This window comes from Petromyzon marinus, chromosome 11, assembly GCF_048934315.1.
Source record: "Petromyzon marinus isolate PM22_M1 ecotype Great Lakes invasive population chromosome 11, UKy_Petmar_22M1.pri1.0, whole genome shotgun sequence".
NCBI classification, from domain to species: Eukaryota; Metazoa; Chordata; class Hyperoartia; order Petromyzontiformes; family Petromyzontidae; genus Petromyzon; species Petromyzon marinus.
This window is the reverse complement of record NC_133677.1, coordinates 5,036,172-5,060,118: the sequence shown is the minus strand read 5'-3', so window position 1 is coordinate 5,060,118 and position 23,947 is coordinate 5,036,172. Positions and strand designations below refer to the sequence as shown.

General features: G+C 46.9%; 1 protein-coding gene across 3 annotated transcripts; it reads left to right on the top strand.

Annotated features, from left to right (window-relative positions):
• Positions 1-470: 470 nt before the first annotated feature.
• Positions 471-15,241, top strand: LOC116941310 (matrix metalloproteinase-21-like). 3 transcript variants are annotated; one of them, XM_076066328.1, is made up of 9 exons: positions 471-616; positions 913-978; positions 1,544-1,743; positions 1,930-2,641; positions 4,940-5,079; positions 6,181-6,322; positions 7,566-7,823; positions 9,495-9,667; positions 11,801-15,241. In XM_076066328.1, the coding sequence occupies exons 3-9, from the start codon at positions 1,591-1,593 to the stop codon at positions 12,107-12,109; spliced, it is 1,887 nt and encodes a 628-aa protein (XP_075922443.1). In that variant the 5' UTR covers positions 471-616; positions 913-978; positions 1,544-1,590; the 3' UTR covers positions 12,110-15,241. The 3 variants fall into 3 exon arrangements, with proteins under 3 accessions (XP_075922443.1, XP_032808119.1, XP_032808118.1); XM_032952228.2 differs by having other exon boundaries at positions 913-982; XM_032952227.2 differs by having other exon boundaries at positions 913-1,008.
• The last annotated feature ends 8,706 nt before the right edge of the window (positions 15,242-23,947 follow it).

Sequence of the window (23,947 nt, the reverse complement as noted above, 5' to 3'; positions counted from 1 at the left end):
TTCGCAGGCACCTATCAAGGCCAGTACGGCACATGAGGTGGTGGGTGGCCAGCACCACGCCCGGCTGCCTTTGTCTCCCCAGTAGCGATGTGTACACATCCCACCAGGTAGTCATTTGAGGCTGAGTTGACTTAGGGGAGGCCCGAGACAGGTTCAAACATTTGTCACTGGTGTTGGCCGTAAGCGGGGATCGAACTCGAGTCCCCGGGTTCGTAGCGCAGTGTACTAACTGCTGCACCACCGCTATACACACACACATTCACAAAACACACAGCACTGACACTTATTGGTGGAAAGAACATTACATACCCACAAGCATCCGCACAGAAACGCAGGCACAAACAGAACCGACCTGGAACTTTTTTTTTGGGGGGGTAAACGTGGGTTCACCGAGAAGATGATGCTGGGGCACATGGCCCCAATGCGGAGCAGTCGCCGATTGGTCAGATGGCTAGAGGCCCCATCGCGGAGTGAAGGTGCGGACCGCCCACTTAACTAATAAATGATGCCAAGGGACGCATCCTCCACAGAAAACACGGAGTAACGGGGGCAGTGCTTATGCACTGTAACCTGATCGGACAACTAAAGAGACGCCGCAGGCAAACAATTTTGCGGGGTAAGTATATTACAGAATTATACTTGGAGGCGGTTATTATTTATTACGTACGGATTAATAACAAAAATTTGTTTTTAAAGTGTCAGTTGGCCAATTTGTTTTCAGAAGTGGAATTATAAGCAACGACTGTTTGCTTAAGTTGGCTTAATTTGCAAGCAACTATTATCTTCATTTAACAAAAAAGAAATTTGAAACAATGCAGCACGAACACCGACGTAAATGTTCCCAGGTAATCGCACAAAAAAACAGAGAGAAAATTCCACTGCGTAACCACCGCACTTGTACATTGTTAACAGTTCTGCCAAGTCACTGCAAAAGAGAAGAACGGGACAGCGGAGGAAGAACAGAAGCCTCTCAAAACTGCAAGTAACGACTTTCCGTAGCGTGTAGAGGTGAAGTGTTCCACGAAAGATCTCAAATTGACACCGGAGTTGCGGAAACTGTGAACTTGCCGACGTCAAGAGCAACCCGAGCAGTGTTTCTGTTGCTTTGTCGTCGTTAATATTCAGCAGAACTAAATCTGACCTAGAAAAGTGCATACGCAACACTTAAAAGTGAGCCTTTTAAAAAAAAATATAAACTCTTATTGAGACCATACCAAGAAACTTATGTTTTTGTTTAAATTATGTATAGCTTGCAAATGCACTCTATACACACATATAAAGTATCTTGTGCGTCAGGGACGACTGAAAAATGTATGCAAAATGCATTTTCAGACAGTTGGAATTGGCTACTGCCTGAATTGCCAAGCAATCTGCATTGTATTAGCAGTAGCTTCCTTGAACGTTCAGGCAGTTTGAATTATCAATAGCCTCTGAACATACTTGAGTATAAGTGATTTCCCTCATAATATTTTTGCAAGTGTGCTCGAAAATGATAACCAAGTTGCTGTCAACGCTATAAGATATCGCGTACACCAATCCTCAGGACTAACCCATCATCGCGGGAACATTGGTGGGGCAGTCGAGTGGAAGATGGATCGGCGGACAGCGGCTGTTACTTACCTGGTGTTTCCTCTCCTTGTGGCCACCCTGACGGGAGCCGAGATGATCTACCATCGCAGGGATCACTCAGACATCAGCACTAACCACATCGCCGAGCCGGTGAAATCAGCGGATTCTGCAGAGGTATATCTCTAACTGGGAATGGTTTCTTTGGGAGGGGGGGGCGGTTGGTGGGGGGGGGGCTGTTGGGGATTTGTAGAGAATGGGGTGGGAAGGATGACACTACACAAATCCCTGCAGCAACAAGGGGACGGAAGGGTGTGCAGGTGGTAAAGAATGATCGTGTTTAATGCCGGTGTCGTTTGGCAGCACTACTTGTCCAAGTACGGATGGATAGAGGAGGTGAACTGGGAAGAAGTCCCTTACCACGACGTGCCAGCGCCCATGAACGACGACCCGGCGCCGAGAGACACCGTGGAGCTGATAGAAGAGGCGGACTCCCCACTCCGCTCCGAGGGCGGCGACGCGGCACCCCGCGGCGAACCCACGCAGAGCCCCGCTTTCGTCCTCGCCCTCGGGCACTTCCAGGAGGCAAACGGCCTCCCCGTCACGGGCGTCCTGGACGAGGCCACCAAGGAGGCCATGAACAGGCCACGCTGCGGCGTTCCTGACCAGCAAGAGGATCTCGACTCCGCCGCCGCCGCCGCCGCCAACGACGCCGCCAACGGGACGGCACGGAACGACTCGGTGGCGGCGGAGAAGCCCTCGGCATCCTCTCCGAGCGCCGGAGAGGAGGTCGAGGGCAGGAAGAGGAGGTCCTTGCAGAGGTTAGTGGACAGGGCCCGCTCCAAGAGGGCCAGGGACGAGGGGGGCACGGGGCGAGCGGTGCAGGTGTTCTCCAAGCGGCAGCTCAAGTGGAGGCTCATCGGGGAGGGGTACAGCCAGCAGCTGAGCGTGGATGATCAGAGGGCCATCTTGCGCCTGGCCTTCCGCATGTGGAGCGAGGTAACCCCGCTGGAATTCATCGAGGACCTCACCACCCCCACGGCCGAGCTCGACGTCAAGTTAGGCTTTGGCAGAGGTGAGCGGCGGATACGCGGCTGAGCGACTGAGTCGATAACTGAGTGAGTCGCTCCTGTCCCCCCCACATTGAGCCGTAGTTACGCAAGTCCCTTCCAGCGCATTTCGGCAGTAGTGGTCAAGGATGGCGATATTTTTTACTGATGAGTCCGACGAAGGGTGAAATTGATAAATCCAGTTGCTTCGTTATCCTACTGCATAAATACAACCTTGGTGCTTTTGAGATGATGGCTACAATGATAAAAAAAATAGATCATGAGGTGGCATCTGCAGAATCTGCACAAGGATGACGATGTCGTCTTGACATGCCAAGCATGCTGTCGTTTAATTTTTTTGCCGTTTAATGCACCCTTTTAACGTGCTGTATAATGGTTTCGCACATATTCATAACCCATTGTAATAGAATCGCAAAAGTTGTAACAAAAGAAGCTCAAATATATATATAAAAAAAACCCCACCGTTCTTATTACATGATATGAAGCAATTTCATTGCTTAGAAGCGAGCCGAGCTACCATATTATTTATAGGGCGGCGTCGATGATGAGGCGTTGAGTGTTTGCGTGCGTGCGCATTTCTGCCAGCACATTCTCATATTTTTTTAATATATATGACAGGACCTCATCCAGAAGTGGATTGACCATGCCTGATATTGATTACATTGTAGCATAGCTTACATGGCCTTAGATGTAACGATGTGGCTCAATGCATTCTGCGATCTATTGGCTGCATGCACACGGCTGTATAACAAGCGTTTGGGGCTTCGCTACCGTATAAAAAAAGCATATAAAATATAAATAAGATGTGGGTAATGATGATGAGCATTACGTTATTTGGGTGGCATCTTTAATTAAATAAACGTTTTCCTTAACGTCAGCCCAGTGAACATGCCAACGTTAGACCAACGTTGGCATTGTGGTTATAACCGCTGGCCCAACGTCCCACGTGTTGCTGGGAGAGAATTGGGCAAATGTCCGTTCCACAATTATCATTCCTCAAGGGTGGCAGAGCTATTGACCGCATCCAGCGGATTTATAAGACGCACTTTTCACCCTGTGCTCTCGAGAAAAAGTCGAGAGGGTGCGTCTTATAATCCGGAAGGTGCGCGCATGTGTGTGTGTGTAACAAGTCAAGTTTGAGATGCGTCTTATTACGGTACAGTCGTAGGTCAACAACACACGGAGCCACGTGTGGGGTGCCCATTCACGTTCTTAAGGCTCCATTTGAGGTTACTATTCGCTGGTATAAAGCGACTTCAGATATTTAACTTTGACGTGGAGAAACGGAATGAAGCTTTCATTATGTGGTTATTTAATCACCATAAATGCTTCAAAGTAGACTCGTGAGGTAGCATTTATTTATTTATTTACACTACATTGCGTGTTGCTCTCAACATGGCCCCGTCATGCAGGGGAGTGCTCTTGACAATAACATCTGGCAACCCCAGCAATGTTTGCTCAACCAGCTCGACTGCTGATGAGTTCCTTGAGGTCAAAACAACCGGTTACACGGTTTGCCCGCGGAGGTACACAGCAAGGCCACGAATCCGATTGAGCGCGCGGCAGTTTAATGTGAAGAGAGACTGCTGTTGTGTCTTACCTTCGTGACTGGAGCGGTGGCGCAGTGGTTAGCGCACCCTGCGCCGTGAACACGAGCACGGCTAACTCAAGTGGCGAGTGAACTTTAAACGCTTCCTAGGAACCCTCCCTGCCCAGCCCCACCGCTTCCTTCACACATCCACGCTAACGAATGTGGTGAAGTATGGTCAAACAGCCCCCCACTTGCACAGATGATTTGGTGATATTGGGTTGGCAGTGGAGCACAAGGAAAAATAACAGAAAAGCTCGCGTTTGTCAATCAGACCTCCATAATCGCACAAATGTATGTTCTGAAAAAGGGGATCGTTGCCCGAAACGTCACTTATTATATATTTTTATTCATTTTGAAGGCCACGTTGGCATTAAACGCGCTTTACACACCCACCGCTGGGCCTCCACATGCCGTGCGGGTCCCATGTGCGGAGTCATTGGACCGTAACTTCACCACGCCAATCAGTGCGGGTTGATGAAGGCGGGCAGCATGGAAGTTTGGGTACAACCGATTGCTTCCTCTCCGCCTCACTCCATCCCCGCACCCTATCATAAAGTACAGTCGCCCAATCCAAGCAGTCACTATCCCCGGCTCGACAAACCCCGCTCAGCTTCTTCTGAGACCACGTCGGGCGGATTTTGTCCGAGGCGCCAAATTGCGTAAACCGTGATCATGATTCCGTGTGCACGTGCCTCGGGCACCCACACTCCAGGGCGTCACCTGGGCTGCTCCCAGGTGTTTGACGGCAGCGGGCAGGAGTTCGCCCACGCGTGGCACCTCGGAGACGTCCACTTTGACGACGACGAGCATTTCACCAAGCCACGGAGCGAAGAAGGCATCAGCCTGCTGAAGGTGAACGCCGATCAGAAAAGCGCAATGGGGTATTTTTTATTGTGTGTTGATCATTTTTGTCTTAAACCGTGGGGCGCGGTAGTGTAGCGGTTAGCGCTACGCTGCGTTAGGAAGCCGGAGACCCGAGTTCGATTCCTGCTCACGGCCAACACCAGTGGCGATTTTCTGAACCGGTTCTGGGCCTCCCCTAGGTCGACTCAGCCTCAAAAGAGTGCCTAGTGAGGTGTGTAAACATCGATACTGGGGAGGCAAAGGCGGCCGGGCGTGCTACTGGGCACCCACCCCCTCGTGTACCGTCCCGGCCTTAATAGGTGCTCGCTAACAGCACTTTCCCCAACAGTCTGTTCAGGCTATACGGGGGATCTTTTTGTCTGAAAGCGCTCAGCGAAATAATGTAACGTTACTCTGCGATGCGTCGTTCAGGTGGTACCGCGCGTTGTCCGACATTTCGCGTATCGTCACCAAGTGCAGGGAACTCTATTCCAAGGAACTGAATTTAATATCCTGAATTGGAATGCACTTTTCAGTTTCTGAAGATCCTGCTCAGCACTTGGCGTTGTATTATGTGGGGGGGGGGGGGGAGCTGTTTATGTAACTGAATTGGATATTACTTTATTCCAAAAGCAATATTTTATTGAGCATACACATAGCATACAGCACACTCCAAGACAACTGGAGAAAGACGCAGACACAGGATAATTTTTACGGAATAGCAAGTTTTGTCGTGAGTGTGAATATAAGATAGAGAGGGCGATGGCGAGTGCACGAGTGGGTGGTGATAAGGGGAACGGGTCCTTTGTCAATTGTGTGAAGGGCAATGGAGCAAGTTGATGAAAAAAAAAACAATATCCTAAGAGAATTGGAAATTATTAATTGCAAGTGACTGTTCAAGTTCCCGAGCAAGCTCGCAATGCACGGTAACAAGGCGCACAGGAAGATAGCCACAGAGCACAACCCCCGCAAACCCCAAGCAGGAATAATCTAATGCTAATTTTAACTCGTGAGCTATTTTGGGGGGTCGGGACAGGTGGGATGGGTTGGAGCAGTGGGGGGGGGGGGGGGAGATTAATAACAATTTGCGTGCGCGCGTGTCTCACAAAGGTCGCCGTTCATGAAATTGGACACGTGCTCGGCTTACCGCACATTTACCGGAGCGGATCTGTCATGCAGCCAAATTATATCCCGAAGGATTCCGGATTCGAACTGGATTGGAACGACAGGAAAGCCATCCAGCGTCTCTATGGTGAGCATTGTACGCGTCGGTCGATGCGTGTGCATCCCTTCACTGATGGCCCCTTTTTGCCAACATCACGCAACAATTATTATATTAACCCATTAGCGTCGTCACACTGACGAAGATCACAGCAGAGGGTGTGCGCTCGCGCGCGCGCGTGCACAGGTCGTTATCTGTTAACATCGTCAAGAATTGCCGCATTGCGAGAGAGATTGCATCAGTCCAGTGGAATGGGAACATGAAAGGGCAGTAATCGGACAAAGTAGGCCACCGACGTTCACGATCGTCCGAACACTTTAATTGAGTGTGATTGTGGATAGCGAACGTCAGTGAATGGTGCATTCTGGTACAACAACGTCGTAGTGAAATGCTGTTATCACAATTCATCATTTGCAGCATCGTGTACACTCAGTCTGTTACTGCCAGTCCACTGCTGGATGAGGGCCGTATCGGTAATGGCGATTGTTTGACCATACTTCGCCCCACTGCTCAGTGCGGGTTTGTGAAGACGGGAGGCATAGACGGTGGAGGATGGTACAGTACAACGATGGATGTCGCTGCACTGCCTTCGACTAACAACGTAGCTCCGCAACAGGCTGAGCTGATAAGTGCCACGTCTCTTGCACACGGTGCATGCAAGACCACAGTAGAACCGCTTTGCCGAGCGATACCAGTGTTGTCATTGGTCGTCGACCAACTCAAGCACAATCCAGGCTGAACGCTGCTTAGCTTGCCAGTTCTCACGAGATGCGATGCATTCCGCGTGATTTTGGTCACGGGCGGTTGTGGTACATTAACTGCACTATCTGGACATGTTTCAACACTCGTGAAATGGTTCCGCTCTTTTTAAAGTGTTCCAACGAAGAATGGAAGCAGTAAATGCATTTGCTCCGTCCGTCCGTCCGTTTGTCGAGACGTCTCGAAGCACGGGGTCACGTTAACTCTTGTAAAGATAACACAATATATATTTAAAAAAACACGTGACAGTTGCGTCGCTATTAGAAAACCGGCCAAATGTATCAAAGTACTGCTCAAAACGTGGCATTAAAAAAAAACAGCGCTAAAAGATCTGTGGCTTGGAGACCAATGTGACGTCACACGTCCTGCGCCGCGTGACGTCACATCACGTGGTTATGCACGTTATGACGGGCGGCGGGGTCACGTTGTAAACGCGTTACAAAGTCACATGCGTGTGCGTGATTTGTCCTTTCTTGCTCTCTTTCTTTCTTTTTGTTCTGTTCGTCTGCTCTAGGTGTTTGCGAAGGTTCATTCAACGCCGTGTTTGACTGGATACGCGAAGAGAGAAACAGGGACGGGCAATTAATTCGTCGTCGTTTCAACACCTATTTCTTCAGACGCCAGTGGTACTGGATGTACGAGAACGCCAAGAACAAGACGCGTTCGGGAGACCCAGCGCCCATTGCTCGCGGCTGGAAGTCCATCCCAGATAGCGTTGACGCGTACGTGCACGTGTCCGGCCTTAGCAAGGACGAGGCGTATTTCTTTAAAGGTGCGAAAGCCCCACCGGGCCTGTTTACACCGGGTCACAAGGTCACCCCGTAGGTGGCAGTGGAGTTTTATTTAGCGAATGCAAAGTGGGGCCCCCTAAGCCAAGCGGTTGCTTCCGGTCCTACCGTGTCGAGGGTGAGTCGTCGTCTGCTGAGTTTGTGAATTTGGGCAGACTTCTAGGATGCGGTTGGCATGATTTGCTCCACCACGCAGGGACATAGGGGGCTTGCTCTTGTGGCTCATTGGTGGAGGTTGGTGAGGCATGGGGCGTGACCAATCCTGAACCTGTTGAGGGTGGAGTGAAAGAGGCGATTGACCTGTCCTTGATTATTTTTTTCTGGGTAAAAGTTAAAAGTGCGGCCCTGTAAATTACTTGCTCACACCACTGCTGCCGGACAATCATCCTCAAGGGGGAGCACGAGAAAGTCCCCCTCTCTCTCTCTCGAGAGAGAAAGTAGTCGGCCTACTGTACCACACTGGCCAGACGTCTTTGAAGAGGTTGTATGGGTGCATGCTCATTTGTTAACTTATTTGTATTATCCAGATCCGTACTCTGGTTTCCTCCCACGTAAATGTATGTTGAGCTTCTTTCGCACCATACGTAGCCAACCATGCTAATCGGAGGTGTGGGGGAATGACAACAAACTAAACGCAAACATCAGATCTAAGTAAATGAGTTTTCAATTTAATTAAATGGGTTTTCAATCTAAAAATGAGTTTTCCATCACTAATAAATGGAACCAATCATAAATGGAATTCAACAAATATCCCAGTGCAGTACAGGAACCTGCATGCTGTTAGCCATGGCTGAAAAGGAATCGAACTCAGGTTGCCAAAATTCATGGCACAATGCGCTAACCACTTTGGCCACCGCTCCCCTAACTTCACTTTCCCTCTAAATAGCCTGCGCTTATGTCGGCAGAAAACTGAAAGCCATGGCATTGGCTGCTGAGGTTATGAAGGGATGTGATTGGGAACTTTTGGACAGGAAGAGCTGATGGGAGTGGAGAGCGACGGAATCGGTGGGATTTGACCCAACGCCTGTGCTGTTTATCGAGGCGCTCAGCCACACACGTGGTCTGAATGCTAGATGCGTAACAGAAGTCCACACTCATCTGATGGTTGGCAACGCAGACAAAATAGAATGTTCACTCCTCTCCCCTCCTCCCCTCCCCTTCCTTCCACCCTTTGCCCATAAATGTTCCTATTGTTACATTCATAAGAAATGTATATCTAAAGCCGTCTACTGTGTGTCCAAGTGAAAACAACGAGAACACCCCATCGACACGTTTGCAGTCTAGGCTCATATTAACCGGCAGCATATTTGAGTGTGTTAACTTTGGGCCAGTTTCGACGTTTTTGGATCTCATGACCAGTCACGCTTGCTTAGCAAATACTCCGGGTTTACCACCTGTTATGGTTGACAATGATCGAGGGCAGGAGCGGGTCAGATAACACTCGCCACTGATGTTAGCCGTGGCCGGGAATCGAGCGAAGCTGCTCGCTCGGTATTGGAGCTCAGTGCTCCAATCACTGAGCAGTAATCCAGATGGAGCGTTTATGAAAAAAAAAACCCCGTCGTGAAATAACTCACGTGTTATCGACATATTAAATTTCGCCTTTAAAGCGCAAATTCACGAAGTCTAATCAACGTGTGTTTTCATCCGTTCAGGAACGCAGTACTGGAGGTACGACAATCAGAACGACTGTGTGTACACAGAAGATCCGCGGGGTCTGCCTTACCCGAGACCAATTTCAGAGAAATTCCCAAACGTCCCGCACCCTATCGACACGGCTTTCTTCGACGGCAGAGATCAGAACATCTACTTCTTTAAGGCGAATAATGTGAGTGCCCCTGTTCATTTGGATGTATTCCTATCACAACACGTGGGGCTTGGTGCCAGCCGGATGTGCCACGGCTGGCCTCTTCTTTGCGAAATCCCTCCTCGCCTATTCAACTGAACGGGCGATTATTACATTTTGCCAGTCGTCGTGGTTCACGTAGGGGGCGCGTGTTTGACGCCGTCAAATTGTTGGCAGTTCACCGAACGGCCACCGCCGGTGGCGATTCGCTACACTTAAGAGGCTTAAACGCCCACCGGAGATCCAGAAGGCCTGTAGGGGGGGGGGGGGCAGCACAGCAAGGCAAATCACGGCAGACGCTTCTTCGTGCGAGTGGCGACTCAAGGGACGAGTGACGATGGGGGCATACGTACAATCGCATATCGCAGAAATATTACAGCGGCATGGTGTCACTTTATGAAGTGTGAGAAGAGGTTTCACGCCTTTCTGGTAATAAAAGAGGTGTTAAGATGTTCAAACACCAAATTAAAAAAAAAAAACCTTTTGCGAGTAATCAAGGCTGCATTAACCATACACAGTACTTGTGGTGACCATGCAAACAAACATGCTCTGATAATATCTATGGCATTGTCTTTGAAACTGTCAGACCAGAGAACGCCAAAAGGCGAACAGTACAAAGACAATGCCGCACGTATCAGAGCATGCATAGCTCGGGGTGAGCAGCTATATTATGGGACCTGTTTGCCAGTATCAAAGTATGAAAAATAAGAATACGTTTGACCATTTTCTGGCAATAAAATATCTTAACACCTGTTTTATTTCCAGAAAGGGTGAACCGTATTCTTATCTTTCACATATTGATACTGCCAAAAAGGTCCCACAGTATCACTTTATAAAAACTGTTGACGAAGGCAAGAGGAAATCATCGCAACTGTCCTTCCCGAGTCATGGCTCAAGGAACCCGAGTACGGAGCCCGTGGCGTTGCGAAATACAAAGGGGCATCGAATAGGATGGAGTGAGCTGGAGCCGTTGATCTGGGGAACTTCAGGCCTGGGAACTTAAGAATGGGAAGAATCCATACCTACGATGAGTATGGTTGACCACATACTGTACGAAAGAAGTTAAACTTGCATTGTCCCTTTTGAGAGACACCACTGCTTGACACAGCCGTTTTTCGCCTGCGGCAACTCACGGCGTTCAACAATTAATACAGAGGTGTAAAATAGAAACGATCGTACGATACCTCTCCCCAACCCCCATCTAGAAACGATTTTTCTACCCGCTAGGCCTCGGCAAGGTAAGGTAATTGACCCTTTTTACCGGGTAAAAGGGTAGAGGTAAAGGTGTCGACATGCCAAGGGGTAAGGTAAAGGGTAGGGTAAAGGTAGCGCGAAGTATTACCCAGCAAATACCTTGTTTACCGCTCGCTAAAAGCTCCGTGGTACAGTCCGTGGCCTCCATTTAAAATTGGAATCATCGAGAGTATTCGATACGAGCTTTACTACCCGGCTTCGGACGGGACTTGAATTCTTGTCTTGGATTAATACACGGCCTACGCGGAGGGTGGGGGGGGATGCGTGACGTCAGCAGGCACACTGCGTGACGCTGCCGCATGCGGGTGACATCACAGATGTGACGTCACCGCTCACTTGCCGTGCAAAATATATCCATTATTGCCTCCCCACCCCCGCCCCCATAATGCAAAAGGCTATTTTTATACGTTTCGCATTGTGTACAGTCTAGAAGCTACCCACGTGCCAAATTTCAAGTTTGTTGCATGTCGGAAAGTATGCTAAACATTTCGAACAGACACATTCACAAATTTCCCGTTTATATATATAGATGAATAAAGCGCTCTACCTAGCATTTACCTGTTATAAACCTTTTTCATGTGTAGTACCCCAGTAATTACCCTATAATCGGGTAATTTGTATGGGGTAAAGGTAGGCTCGTTGCATTTGACCTTTTACCTTACATTGCTAAAGGGTAAAAGTTAAGGGTAGAGTAATTGTATTGTGGTAAGGTAAAAGGTAGGGTAAAGGTAGGCTCGTTGTTTATACCATTTACCTTACCTTGCCGAGGCCTACTACCCGCACTCCAGCGATGCGAACGGCACCGCGACGATCCCCTCCGACGAGACGCTGGCGCCGCATTTGCCCCCTCGCGTGCCCCAGGTCACGGCGTTCAGCGTGAACACCCAGCAGAAGGTGAGCGGCTACCCCAAGCGAGTGACGGACGTCTTCCCGGCCGTGGTCGCGGGCGACCACCCCGGGGGCAACCTGGACGCGGTGTACTACTCGTACTCGCACATGGCCATCTTCTTCTTCAAGGGGGACTACTTCTGGAAGGTGGTGGACGACCGCGACCGCCAGGCCAACCCGGCGCTGCCGTACAACGGGCTGTTGGCGCGCCGGCGCGTGTCCGACCAGTGGTTCGACATCTGCGACGTCCACCAGACGGTGCTGCTGAGCAACCGCAACTGAGGGGCAGTGGCAGGGAGGATCGGGTAACCGTACTAGATGGCCCAGTTTGGCTGAGAGCATGGGAATATCTGTGGTTTATTTTAAGTGTTGATGATGTTGTTGTTGTTATCAGCCTGGAACAACTTTCCTACTGCTTGACAAAGGCCTCCCCCCATCTTCATCCGTTCCTTCCTTCCTTCCTCCAGTTGCTCCTCTCCAGTCGTGGCCTCAGAACTCTGTGATTGTTATCTCACTCAACGCTGTCTCACACTACTTCTCCTTCCATCGCTTGGCCTCCACTCTGGAATAAATTTCGTCTCTCATCTCTTGTCAGCTGCTCTCACGTATAGGTGTTGCCCATTTCCACGTGATTTATTTCGTTTTAGCAACATAATCGGTGACCCCCCCCCACCCCTGTTCTGTTATTTATTCATTCCTTAACCTCTCCTCTTCGACCAACTCCTAAAATACTGTTTTCCATAGAATCAGAATCTTTACTTATCTTGGAGAAATCCGATGAGCTATGAAGCTCTTCTTCACAGATGTCCAGTAGGGGCCGGTCAGAAATTTACAACAACAAACAATACACCAAACTATCGGAGTGCAAAGCATAGATCTTTAGCGAACTTACAGCTTTTTTTACTTGTTTATGAGCTAACGACCCTGTCTGCAATTTTGGAAACTAAAACTGGAAATGTACACGTTGGTTTGGAGTGAGTTCTTTACGTGGAAGGAAAATAGAAACATTGTGGGTTTTATTTTTATGGTCCAATTCATGTAAGCCACACAGACCACTCGGGTTTGGCTAATTAAGGCCACTGAAAGTGCAGTTTGTCGGTCTGTACAAAAGCCAGATAATTCCGATGCCAAACATCTCGCACCACGCCACCTCGTGACTGGACTGCGCAGAATGCCCATACCTCGCTAGATGCAACACACAAATGCCCATGCAGGAGTTACAAACTCATTTAAATAATTCGTATTGAGAGATTATCTTGAATTTATACATTTAATAATGCAATAGTCTTAAAATATATATCAGCTCCCTGAGTACATCTCCATAGCTCCCTCTCGTGGAAATCTTTCCACCAGCCGTGACATGAGCAAACAATTGTAGGACTGCACATTGACCTTCAAACACTGGCACCAGTGCATCTTACTTGAGCCCAGGTAAGATGACCTTTTCTGCTCTATATAGCCAGCAAATAATGCACTGCCCACACTCCACTCTCCTTCTGCCACGTATGTCCACCTATTATCAATCGAGCAGGCAACCAACCTACTCAGAGACTGGCGTGGCCTGAACTCTGCTGTACAATTCCACCCGTCCCAGTCTCACACCACCAACACCACGTGGCAATCTCATCTGTCCTCGTTGTGCACCGTTGCCGCCTGGTGGAGGCGTAACTGCACGTCACCGTCTCGAGTATACAAACTCATGGTGCGTTGTTGTGGTGCTTTGTTGGTAAAAGCGTTTTCGAGTAAGAGCAGAACTCCATCATGCGTCTCCACATATTATTTTTTTAGTCCGTTGGCCTATTTATTGGCTTTCCCAACGAATATAGCCCATGGGCCAGAGCAGAAATTGGTACGAATAATGAGACAGAACCTTAATGGTTCCAATTAATTCACTTGGGTGAATTGATAAGCTTTGCATTTCAAATGATTATCATACAATTCCCTGTTATTGGCCCGATGATGCTGGATGTAATTACAAGCGAAACGTCGTACTCAAAAATGGTAAATGTTGTGGATTCACTCTTCAACACACCGGTGGGCTAAAGTAGTGAACTATTTGTCTTTTGTCAACGTGACACTTTTTTACTTATTGGCCGTGTCGGGTGGTGGAGGGTTACGACACATTTATAAATAACGCGATCTAACCCAAAAACGTTTATTATGAATAGTTACATTGTTCAACGCAAAAAAAGAAACATGTTTTTTTACGATCACAATTTTGTGTTGTTGCCGGAGCATTTATGGGTAACGCATATATGAGCAGAATTCCGTTTTGTGTTTCTACATTTAAAAAAAATTGGTTTAGTCTATCACTCTATTGGCCTTCCAGACAAATATTATCCAGCAGCATTTGTTTAAATAAACAAAGTCCAGGCTGATTTTCGACCTCATCACCCTCATGGTTCTCCCTTCCCTATCACAAAGAATATTGCTCCGAAGAGACACAGCAATCCGATTCCTGCTTGCCAAATGACTCTTGCCAAATTCACGCACCAAAGCAGGCCAGCTGCGTCGATATTACGTAACCCAATACGTTTCACTTGACACGGGCAGCCCTGAAAAATCTAAACTTTCATCTCATATGCGGCTTTGCCTTTTGTATTCTAACTGCCAATCTGATACAGGACTTTTGGTCGCAACTTTTGCATTTAGTAATTCATAACCAATATGTTGCTTGAGCTTCTAATATCGTAGCCAAATATTACGTACACTCTAAAAATGTATCAATTAGAGTTGAGTCACAAACTCGGCAAACGATTGTTGGAGACGTGTCGAATTTTCAGGTAATGCTCGAGCGGCTACTGCCTGAATTATTAGACATTCCGTATTACATTTTCAAGCAATTTTGATGAACTTTCTCTAAGCCGAACCTTAATTTTGAGATCTATCTAAACAACCAAAAGCATTCCATGTTATTTTCTTGACTTTTTTTTTTAAAGCGTGCAAAAAAACTGCCGAGTACGTAATCCGTAGTGTCTGCCAAATTCTGCGGACAATTTAAATGCCACGCGAGTAACAAGGGGAAATCTAGCTCTAGTTTTCTCTGCTATTTCTTTGCAGCTGTACACGACAAACGCAGTTACATACGAGCGGTTAGGCCATTAACAGCATATGCACCGCTGCCTTCTCACTGCTTTTTATAATCACCAAATGCCCTTCGATTGACCAGAAATTGACTCGGGACGAGGAGATGTCTCAAGGTGGAATTTTCAGAATTTTGAGATTTGTAACTTTACGATGCTGACGATACAGGAAGGTTACTCTTTTGTTGAGAGGGTGCTTGCTTTGCAGTATACGTATTTAAGCTGTAATTTGACTGTGAGCTCTGAAACAAGTGCTCTCGCTGTGGAATGACATATCATAATAAAACAAATATATATAGCTTTCTATACAAATAAACATTTGTTCTAACCATTGATGAATACATAATTTTTTTGTTCCACGCAACGTTTACACAACGGCACTGAGCGTGTGCACAGCCCATGCTGAGTTGCCTCGTGCCGTACAGGAATAACTACCACTGGGGGTCTCCTTCGAACGGTTGAAACGAGATTAGATGTCAGGCATTTAAGTGCCAAATGAAGCAAATGATGACGATATTTCACAGGGTTATGGATCATATGGGGATAGGAGTCCATTGCGCCAACAACTTTTGAGACTGGGAAGAATGTATATGTTTAGGCTGGTATCCAGGTTATTTCGGATTGGGGGGGGGGGGCAGTACAGCTGTTGTGTGGGGGCCACCATAGCAGTGCTATAAACCCACAAAGAGAATGACCTTGGGTTGGACAAAGGGACATTGTGGTGGCAACGATCCCACCCTGGCACCCGCCTAGCGCTGGCCCTGTGTGTGTTTCGTACCTCATGTGCCCCTTGGCTACAGATGCCCCCTCAAAGTTCAATATTTCCCCCAAGTGCCTGGTGTCCCATGAGTAAAAATATCCTACACGCACACGGGTCGAGACATTAAATGCGACTCGAGAAAAGACACCGTGGAATTTTACCCAGCTAGCATTTTATACATGTTTATTCTTATAAGATGAGGAAGTATTAATACATCTGATGCATGTCAACTGTTTGACATGCCCACTACATTCCGTTCGGGGTGACTCAAATATTGACAGCGTTCCTTAAAAACGTGATAATGCACAGCATTTTGATTTAAAGCTTTCGTGACTGCAGTAATTCATATTCTTAGTTTTTTCGGTAAAGTCACGTTGAAGGGAAACAACAAAATAATAAAATATATATAAAACAATAAAACAATTCTCACGACGTTTCGACCATAACTCAAACGGTCGTCTTCAGGTGTGTTGGTTTGCATACATTTATTTTTAAACGGTGCATTTATTTATTTATTTAAAAAAACGTTAGCGCCACACGCAACGATTTGGCAGTTTATTTAGGACTAGTCCATCTATATTCTGAAAATAGGACGGGGGAGACGAAATTTTCGTCTCCCCCCCGTCTCCCCCCTCCTCTTTTCAGAATATAGATGGACTAGTCCTAAATAAACTGCCAAATCGTTGCGCGTGGCACTAACGGTTTTTTATAAATAAATAAATGCACCGTTTACAAATAAATTTATGCAAACCAACACACCTGAAGACGACCGTTTGAGTTATGGTCGAAACGTCGTGAGAATTTTTTAATTGTTTTATATATATTTTATTATTTTGTTGTTTCCCTTCAACGTGACTTTACCGAAAAAACTAAGAAAAATGCACAGAATGTCATTTTCAAGAAAGTAGCCTTTTGTTAAAGCTGATTACGTGGTTAGGAAAACAAAAGTGAATTGCAGATGCATTGTGTGACCATCTATGAGAATGTTGAATAATCAATACTACGAAACGTGGATTGTAAATTGTATCAAATTTAGCTATCATGGGTTATTTGTAATTTATGTGTGCGTTATCGTGTTTATAGACAGCCCTTAATTAACGCCGACCTCTTGAATGATAAGGCAGTAGGAATGGCTATTTCTTAATTTTCATAGTTTGAATGACATCGTTAGACAGTATTGATCGATTGAAATGGTTTAATAACAGCTAATTAGGTATTACACCAGCAACGGATTGACCAAAGCTGATGATGATGATGACAGATGCATAACCTCGAGTGTCTAGAGGAGCATTTCACAGCAGCGTTTGCTCAAGCAGATAACACTAGGACAGTTTCGACTGTCTGAATCTGTTGCGTTAAAACAAATGCTGCTGGTGTCAGAGCCAGATTCACACACTGAGGGGGGCGTGGCCTCACAGAAGAGAGCGTGGCCTCACTGAGTGAGGCAGATGTGATAGCTGCCTCTCCTGGTACTTTTTCATTGCAGTTTCATGACGAGACCAGCGAGCCTAAATATATTTATACACATACGTGAAATAAGTTACCTGGAGTATGGAAGGCGAGGACATGAAATGAAGGGTGTCTACAAACATTACATTGGTGACATACTGAGATAGAAACAGGCACGCGCTTATTGCCCGCGCTCCATCCAGTTACTGAGGGGTTGCGCAATCAGAGGGGAGGCTGAGCTCGTCGCTGCCTCACCTCACGTCTCTTCCTGTATTTGTAGCGGAGCTCCGCAAATTTGGCGATTTTGACTATGAAAATGATTGGAATCGTACAGAAATTACATTTATAACACAGACCGGTGGCAAAATATTCATATTTATTTTATTTTATTATTCTTTTTTTTTTACTTTTCGTAAAAGCTATCTTCATTGGAGTATGACAGGTGAGGTTTTGCCTCCCCTGGCTCCCCTGACCGCACGTCCCTCATGTGTATGCTCCTGAATAAAATACGCTCCGTGTTACACACAGCAACAACCGGATTATACGACTCACTCCCAACTTTTTAGCTTTAAAAACACTCGGTAAAAAGTGCACCCTGTAATCCAGAGGTGTAAAACCATACCGTGGCTAAAGGTTAAAACAACATCAATATAAATGCAAGATACACAATAAGCGCATTACCATATTCTCACTACAGGGAAAACTTGTTTCATGAAACGTGCGTGTGTTTTAATGGCGGTTGCTATAAGCGCGAGTCCGAAAACGCCAACATGACCAGCAACAATCAGCATTGTTGAACGTGTAATGGGCTAGAGTTAAGCTCTCTCTTAAATTTAGAGCAAGGATATGAAACACTCGGGGGAAATACATGGGTGGACTGTTAAATACAGGGCGCCGAGTGCGTCTTATAATCCGGACGATACGATAAATAGGTTGTGCCCTAAACGAGCAGATTCATATATGAGGCCTATTTCAGAACGTGACGGACCGGATAAACATTTTCCAAATAAAAAATAAAGAGCATTGCGCCCCCTGTTGGCAAGAAAACGCCTTGCTCATTAAGCGTCGCTGTGGGAAATGTTACGAACAAAGCGAATAATTATTTGGTTCTTTCGGTAAAGTCGCGTGGAAAGAAATTAAATTAAATAATAATAGAATACGATGTTTCTATTGCAACACAAGCAACCATCATCAGGTACAAATGAATGAGAAAACAAACATAGTACACTTGGAAATATAATGCAATCTTTGGAAGAACGTAATCAACCAGGCGATGCGTTAAGTGTGCTAACCGACTCTCTGTGTTGCATTGCATTACACTTGCTAATTTGACTAAATTTTATTTTTACCGTGCTTGTTAATGGGTCCATTCTCTCCTCCGGCCGCTATGGGCAGGAATTCCACACACCGCTCCGTGCTGGTTTGTATAGAAGTCCAGTGTCCAGCTCGTCCGTCTGCTTTGGGCAGGAATTCCACACAACTCCCCCCTCTGCCTCACCCACCCCCCCCTCTCTCTCTTTATTTAAGGCCTCGACACAGAGACGTTGTCTTTCTGTGTGCCTATGTGTGTGTCTCTCTCTGTTTGCCTCTGTGTGAGTCTCTCTCTCTGCTTGTGTGTCTGTCTGCGTGTCTATGTTTTGTCTCTCTCTCAAATTTAGCAATCTTTCTAGGAACGTAATCAACCAGGTGGGGTGTTGACTGTTGTGTTGGCCGACTCTCTGTGTTGTATTGCATTATATTTCCAAGTTTACTAGGTTTGTTTTCTCATTCATTTGTACCTGATGATGGTTGCTTGTGTTGCAATCGAAACGTCGTATTATATTATTATTTAATGTAATTTCTTTCTACGTGACTTTACCGAAAGAACCAAAATAATAATTCCCGCAGTCACGAAAGCTTCGAATCTAGTTTAAAGCGAATAATCCCTCACTTCTCATACCTGCCTCTCCACATAAGTACAAATAACACAATGTATTAGTCTACACAAACCGTCGATCACACGGTCTTCCTGGAATTCATCTGACCAGCACCGCTGGTTCATGAAAGCAAATATGGGGGTGTAGGTCTGATACGTTATTTTTAGACTACAGTACTGTGATGGATGGTGGTGGGGGGGGGTATTTGAAATAGAACAAAAAATAAACATTAGCGTATGACCGCACAGGACCCAAGCAGATAATAGCAATTGTGAACAAAATTGCCATATTGTGTTGGGCAAGAACCAACAACAACAACAAAAAATGGGCCCTGTATGTTGGTGCCTCTTTTGGTGGCCATGGTGCTTATACCAGGCACGCCCTTCCCCAACGTTCGTCGCACGCCCGACAGCTCCCTTCCAATTCTCTCGCTCGGCGTCGGTCACACACACACCCACCCGTTCACTCCCGTCCCACTGCTCTGGGCGGCTTTGATCTAATCGAGAAAACGACGGCGCTCCCCCTGGGACCGCTTGAGAGCAGCAAACCCGGTCGCTGAGAACTAAAGTAGCTGCGGCCACCCGAACCACACGATGGGACCGTGCAACTGCGTCCTACGCCCGTTCTCCAGCGGACTGGGCGGTTATTAAGTAGCGCAACGCCGGAACTTAATCGCATGGCTTACAGAGTGAAACGTGGACGCGTGATTTATACAGACTTGCCCCACGCTAGAGGATGGAGGCTCGCTTGCCAGGCATGGCCTGCAACGTGTCCTTGCTCTTATCCTATTGTCAAGCAACGGCATTCGTTAACTGATCCGCGACAACCTGCCTCTGCGTGTATCCACGTATGCACGTTGAACTTCTTTCGCACCGTACGTAGTCAACCGTGCTAATCGGAGGTGCGGGGGAAGGACAACAAACTAAACACAACAATCCGTTCTAAATAACTTAGTTTAAATCTAGATCTAAAAGTGCATGGCTCCCAGTGGCTTCCTAACATCGCAAGGAGAACGTTCCAGACGGCCGCAGAAGCGCATTTGAAAGCGCGCGATGCAGTGACCGTCTTTGTCAGATCGTTAGCCAAAAGCCGCTGCTGCGATGATGACCAGAGTTGGCATGAAGGCTGTGAGCAACGTAACTCGTCACCACGGTGGCGAGATGTTAACTACCTCGCCTGAGATACATGAAGTCGTCGGTTCGATCCCGACCCTGATGCCTGTATATTTGGAGTTAGCATGTCTCTCCCCGTGACCGCATGGATCTTTCTCCAGATGCTCCAATTACCCCACTCCACATTTAGAAACGTGCGTTTAGAGCATTTGACCGCTATACATTTCCACATGATAAGCTTGTCATTCGTGGCCAGGTCCCTTCTTAAAAAGAGCTATATAGGTCAGTGGGCCTTTCCTTGGAAAATAAAAATTGTTTAGTCTTAATCTTAATTTGAAGCTTTCGTGACTGCAGGAAGCTATACTCTTTGGTTCTTTCGGTAAAGTCACGTAGGTAGAAAAAATAAATAATAAATCACGACGTCACCAGGTGAAAAGATACAGCAGTAGAACTGCTGCATCTTTTCACCTGATGACGATTGCTTGTGGTACCATAGAAATGTCGTGATTGATTTTTTGTTTAGTTTTAGTTTAGTTTACACAAGGAACTGCCTGACCGTCCACAATTGTCCGCAAGGCCTCTCACACCACCGCCGTACTTGTCGGAGATGTGCGTTGCCATTGGCGGACTAAGAACACCATCAAAACATCTTGGGTTTCAACGGGTACGACCACCACCTAATCGTGCCACCCAAGACAATGGACCCCACGTGCCGTCTCAACAGCTGGGACCCATCGTCCTGGAACTCGCTGTTGCCGAATGACCTTGGGGCAACGACGTCTCGCAACATCCGAACGTGGCCGATTTCAAACGTGACTCATTTGTTGCCTCGCTGATTGCGTAACGCGCCAGAGTTTCGACACCGAAGTGCGTTTTTTTTTTGTTCAACAGCCCCATTATTATGATTATTATTAACGACGAGAGTTCCCCCAGCTTACACTGTAGTCCAAACACGGACATATTTCTCAGTCAGTCTGCGGCAGGGGTCGGCAACCCAAATAACAAGAAGAGACAATTTTTTTCGAATTCTGTAAAAAAAAAAAGTGAAAAAAGACCCCTCGATATTTCCCAGAACCGCCAATGCAATGCGAATACGAGACGGACCCTTAAAAAAAGAACATCACGAAGCCGGTCGTTCGAGAGTGGTATGCGGCTGCTGAACCTCAGCTTGCCGACCTAAGGTGTATATCAACACTACGCGGTTTGTTGTGATAGAGTTCTCAACACAATGCAATCGGACCTGGGTGCAAATCGATTCCCGCCACCCCGAACGCACGTACACTGAGGGAAAAAAGTATTTGATCCCCTGCTGATTTTGTACGTTTGCCCACTGACAAAGAAATGATCAGTCTATAATTTTAATGGTAGGTTTATTTGAACAGTGAGAGACAGAATAACAACAGGAAAATCCAGAAAACCGCATGTCAAAATTTTTATAAATTGATTTGCATTTTAATGAGGGATACAAGTATTTGACCCCCTCTCAATCAGAAAGATTTCTGGCTCCCAAGTGTCTTTTATACAGGTAACGAGCTGAGATTAGGAGCACACTCTGAAAGGGAGTGCTCCTAATCTCAGCTTGTTACCTGTATAAAAGACACCTGTCCACAGAAGCAATCAATCAATCATATTCCAAACTTTCCACCATGGCCAAGACCAAAGAGCTCTCCAAGGATGTCAGGGACAAGATTGTAGACCTACACAAGGCTGGAATGGGCTACAATACCATTGCCAAGCAGCTTGGTGAGAAGGTGACAACAGTTGGTGCGATTATTCGTAAATGGAAGAAACACAAAAGAACTGTCAAACTCCCTCGGCCTAGGGCACCATGCAAGATCTCACCTCGTGGAGTTGCAATAATCATGAGAACGGTGAGGAATCAGCCCAGAACTACACGGGAGGATCTTGTCAATGATCTCAAGGCAGCTGGGAGCATAGTCACCAAGAAAACAATTGGTAACACACTACGCCGTGAAGGACTGAAATCCTGCAGTGCCCGCAAGGTCCCCCTGCTCAAGAAAGCACATATACATGCCCGTCTGAAGTTTGCCATTTAACATCTGAATTATTCAGAGGACAACTGGGTGAAAGTGTTGTGGTCAGATGAGACCAAAATGGAGCTCTTTGGCATCAACTCAACTCGCCGTGTTTGGAGGAGGAGGAATGCTGCCTATGACCCCAAGAACACCATACCCACCGTCAAACATGGAGGTGGAAACATTATGCTTTGGGGGTGTTTTTCTGCTAAGGGGACAGGACAACTTCACCGCATCAAAGGGACGATGGACGGGGCCATGTACCGTCAAATCTTGGGTGAGAACCGCCTTCCCTCAGCCAGGGCATTGAAAATGGGTCGTGGATGGGTATTCCAGCATGACAATGACCCAAAACACACGGCCAAGGCAACAAAGGAGTGGCTCAAGAAGAAGCACATTAAGGTCCTGGAGTGGCCTAGCCAGTCTCCAGACCTTAATCCCATAGAAAATCTGTGGAGGGAGCTGAAGGTTCGAGTTGCCAAACGTCAGCCTCGAAACATGAATGACTTGGAGAAGATCTGCAAAGAGGAGTGGGACAAAATCCCTCCTGAGATGTGTGCAAACCTGGTGGCCAACTACAATAAACGTCTGACCTCTGTGATTGCCAGAAGGGTTTTGCCACCAAGTACTAAGTCATGTTTTGCAGAGGGGTCAAATACTTATTTCCCTCATTAAAATGCAAATCAATTTATAACATTTTTGACATGCGTTTTTCTGGATTTTCTTGTTGTTATTCTGTCTCTCGCTGTTCAAATAAACCGACCATTAAAATTATAGACTGATCATTTCTGTGTCAGTGGGCAAACGTACAAAATCAGCAGGGAATCAAATACTTTTTTCCCTCACTGTACAAATTCCCGGCATGTATGGGTCAAACCCCCTTCCTCGTCAATTGCAGGAGACGCTCGTCTTGCATTCGCTCGCCACTTTCTCGCAGCATCCGTTCATCGCGCCCCTCATTCATCATTCGCACCTCCGATTGGCACCGCCGGATACGTGCGGTGCGAAAGAAGTTCAACGTGCATACACAGCATGCTCAGATGATCAGACCCATGCAGCAACTATATACAGTGCATTACAGTATATGTGCACTGTGTTTAAATCGAGGTCGCTGAGCACAGGCGCAAGACGCCAAGTGCCCAGCAACAAACAGCACGATTGAAAGTGCAATAAATAAGAGTAAATACGATTCGGCAAGTGAGCTAATTTGACGAACTTGGGAAAAGAGACGACGCCAGGAAGGATTAATATTTGTTGTTTTTTTTTTCCAGCGTAGGGGGCAGTGAGAGGGAAATGAGCAGTAGATAGAAAATGGTTGTGACGTGCAGTGTTTGCGGCGGTTAAAACACAGCAGCGTGGGTGAGATGCAACACTCCGGTCAAACGAGTCCTGAGCATGTGTGGAGGAGTCAAGAAGTGAAGTTAACGCAAGCAGTGACCGCGGCACGGTGGTGAGTGCGTTACGCCGTAAACCCGGCCACCTAAGTTCGATTCCGAGACCACGGCTGACAGCAGTGACGAGTCCACGGCATCGCGTGGTGAATTAGGGTCGAACAACACCGCATCCGGTTGCGGATTGACAAAGGGCTGCGTTTAATAATAATTGTATTAGTAATGAATTACAATTTCTTTTCGATTTAAAGCTTTCGTGACTGAAAGGATTAATCTTCTTTGGCTCTTTCGGTAAAGTCACGTAGAATGAGACTGTCCCTTCACCTGATGAAGGCCGCTTGTGTTGTGGCCGAAACGTCGTGATAATTTTATT

Bases quoted from the DNA above. Each gene is read 5' to 3' on its own strand.
- LOC116941310 (XM_076066328.1), top strand. From the start codon at position 1,591: ATGGATCGGCGGACAGCGGCTGTTACTTACCTGGTGTTTCCTCTCCTT. The intron at 1,744-1,929 runs GTATATCTCTAA...GTCGTTTGGCAG, and splicing joins AATCAGCGGATTCTGCAGAG to CACTACTTGTCCAAGTACGG. The intron at 6,323-7,565 runs GTGAGCATTGTA...CGTCTGCTCTAG, and splicing joins AGCCATCCAGCGTCTCTATG to GTGTTTGCGAAGGTTCATTC.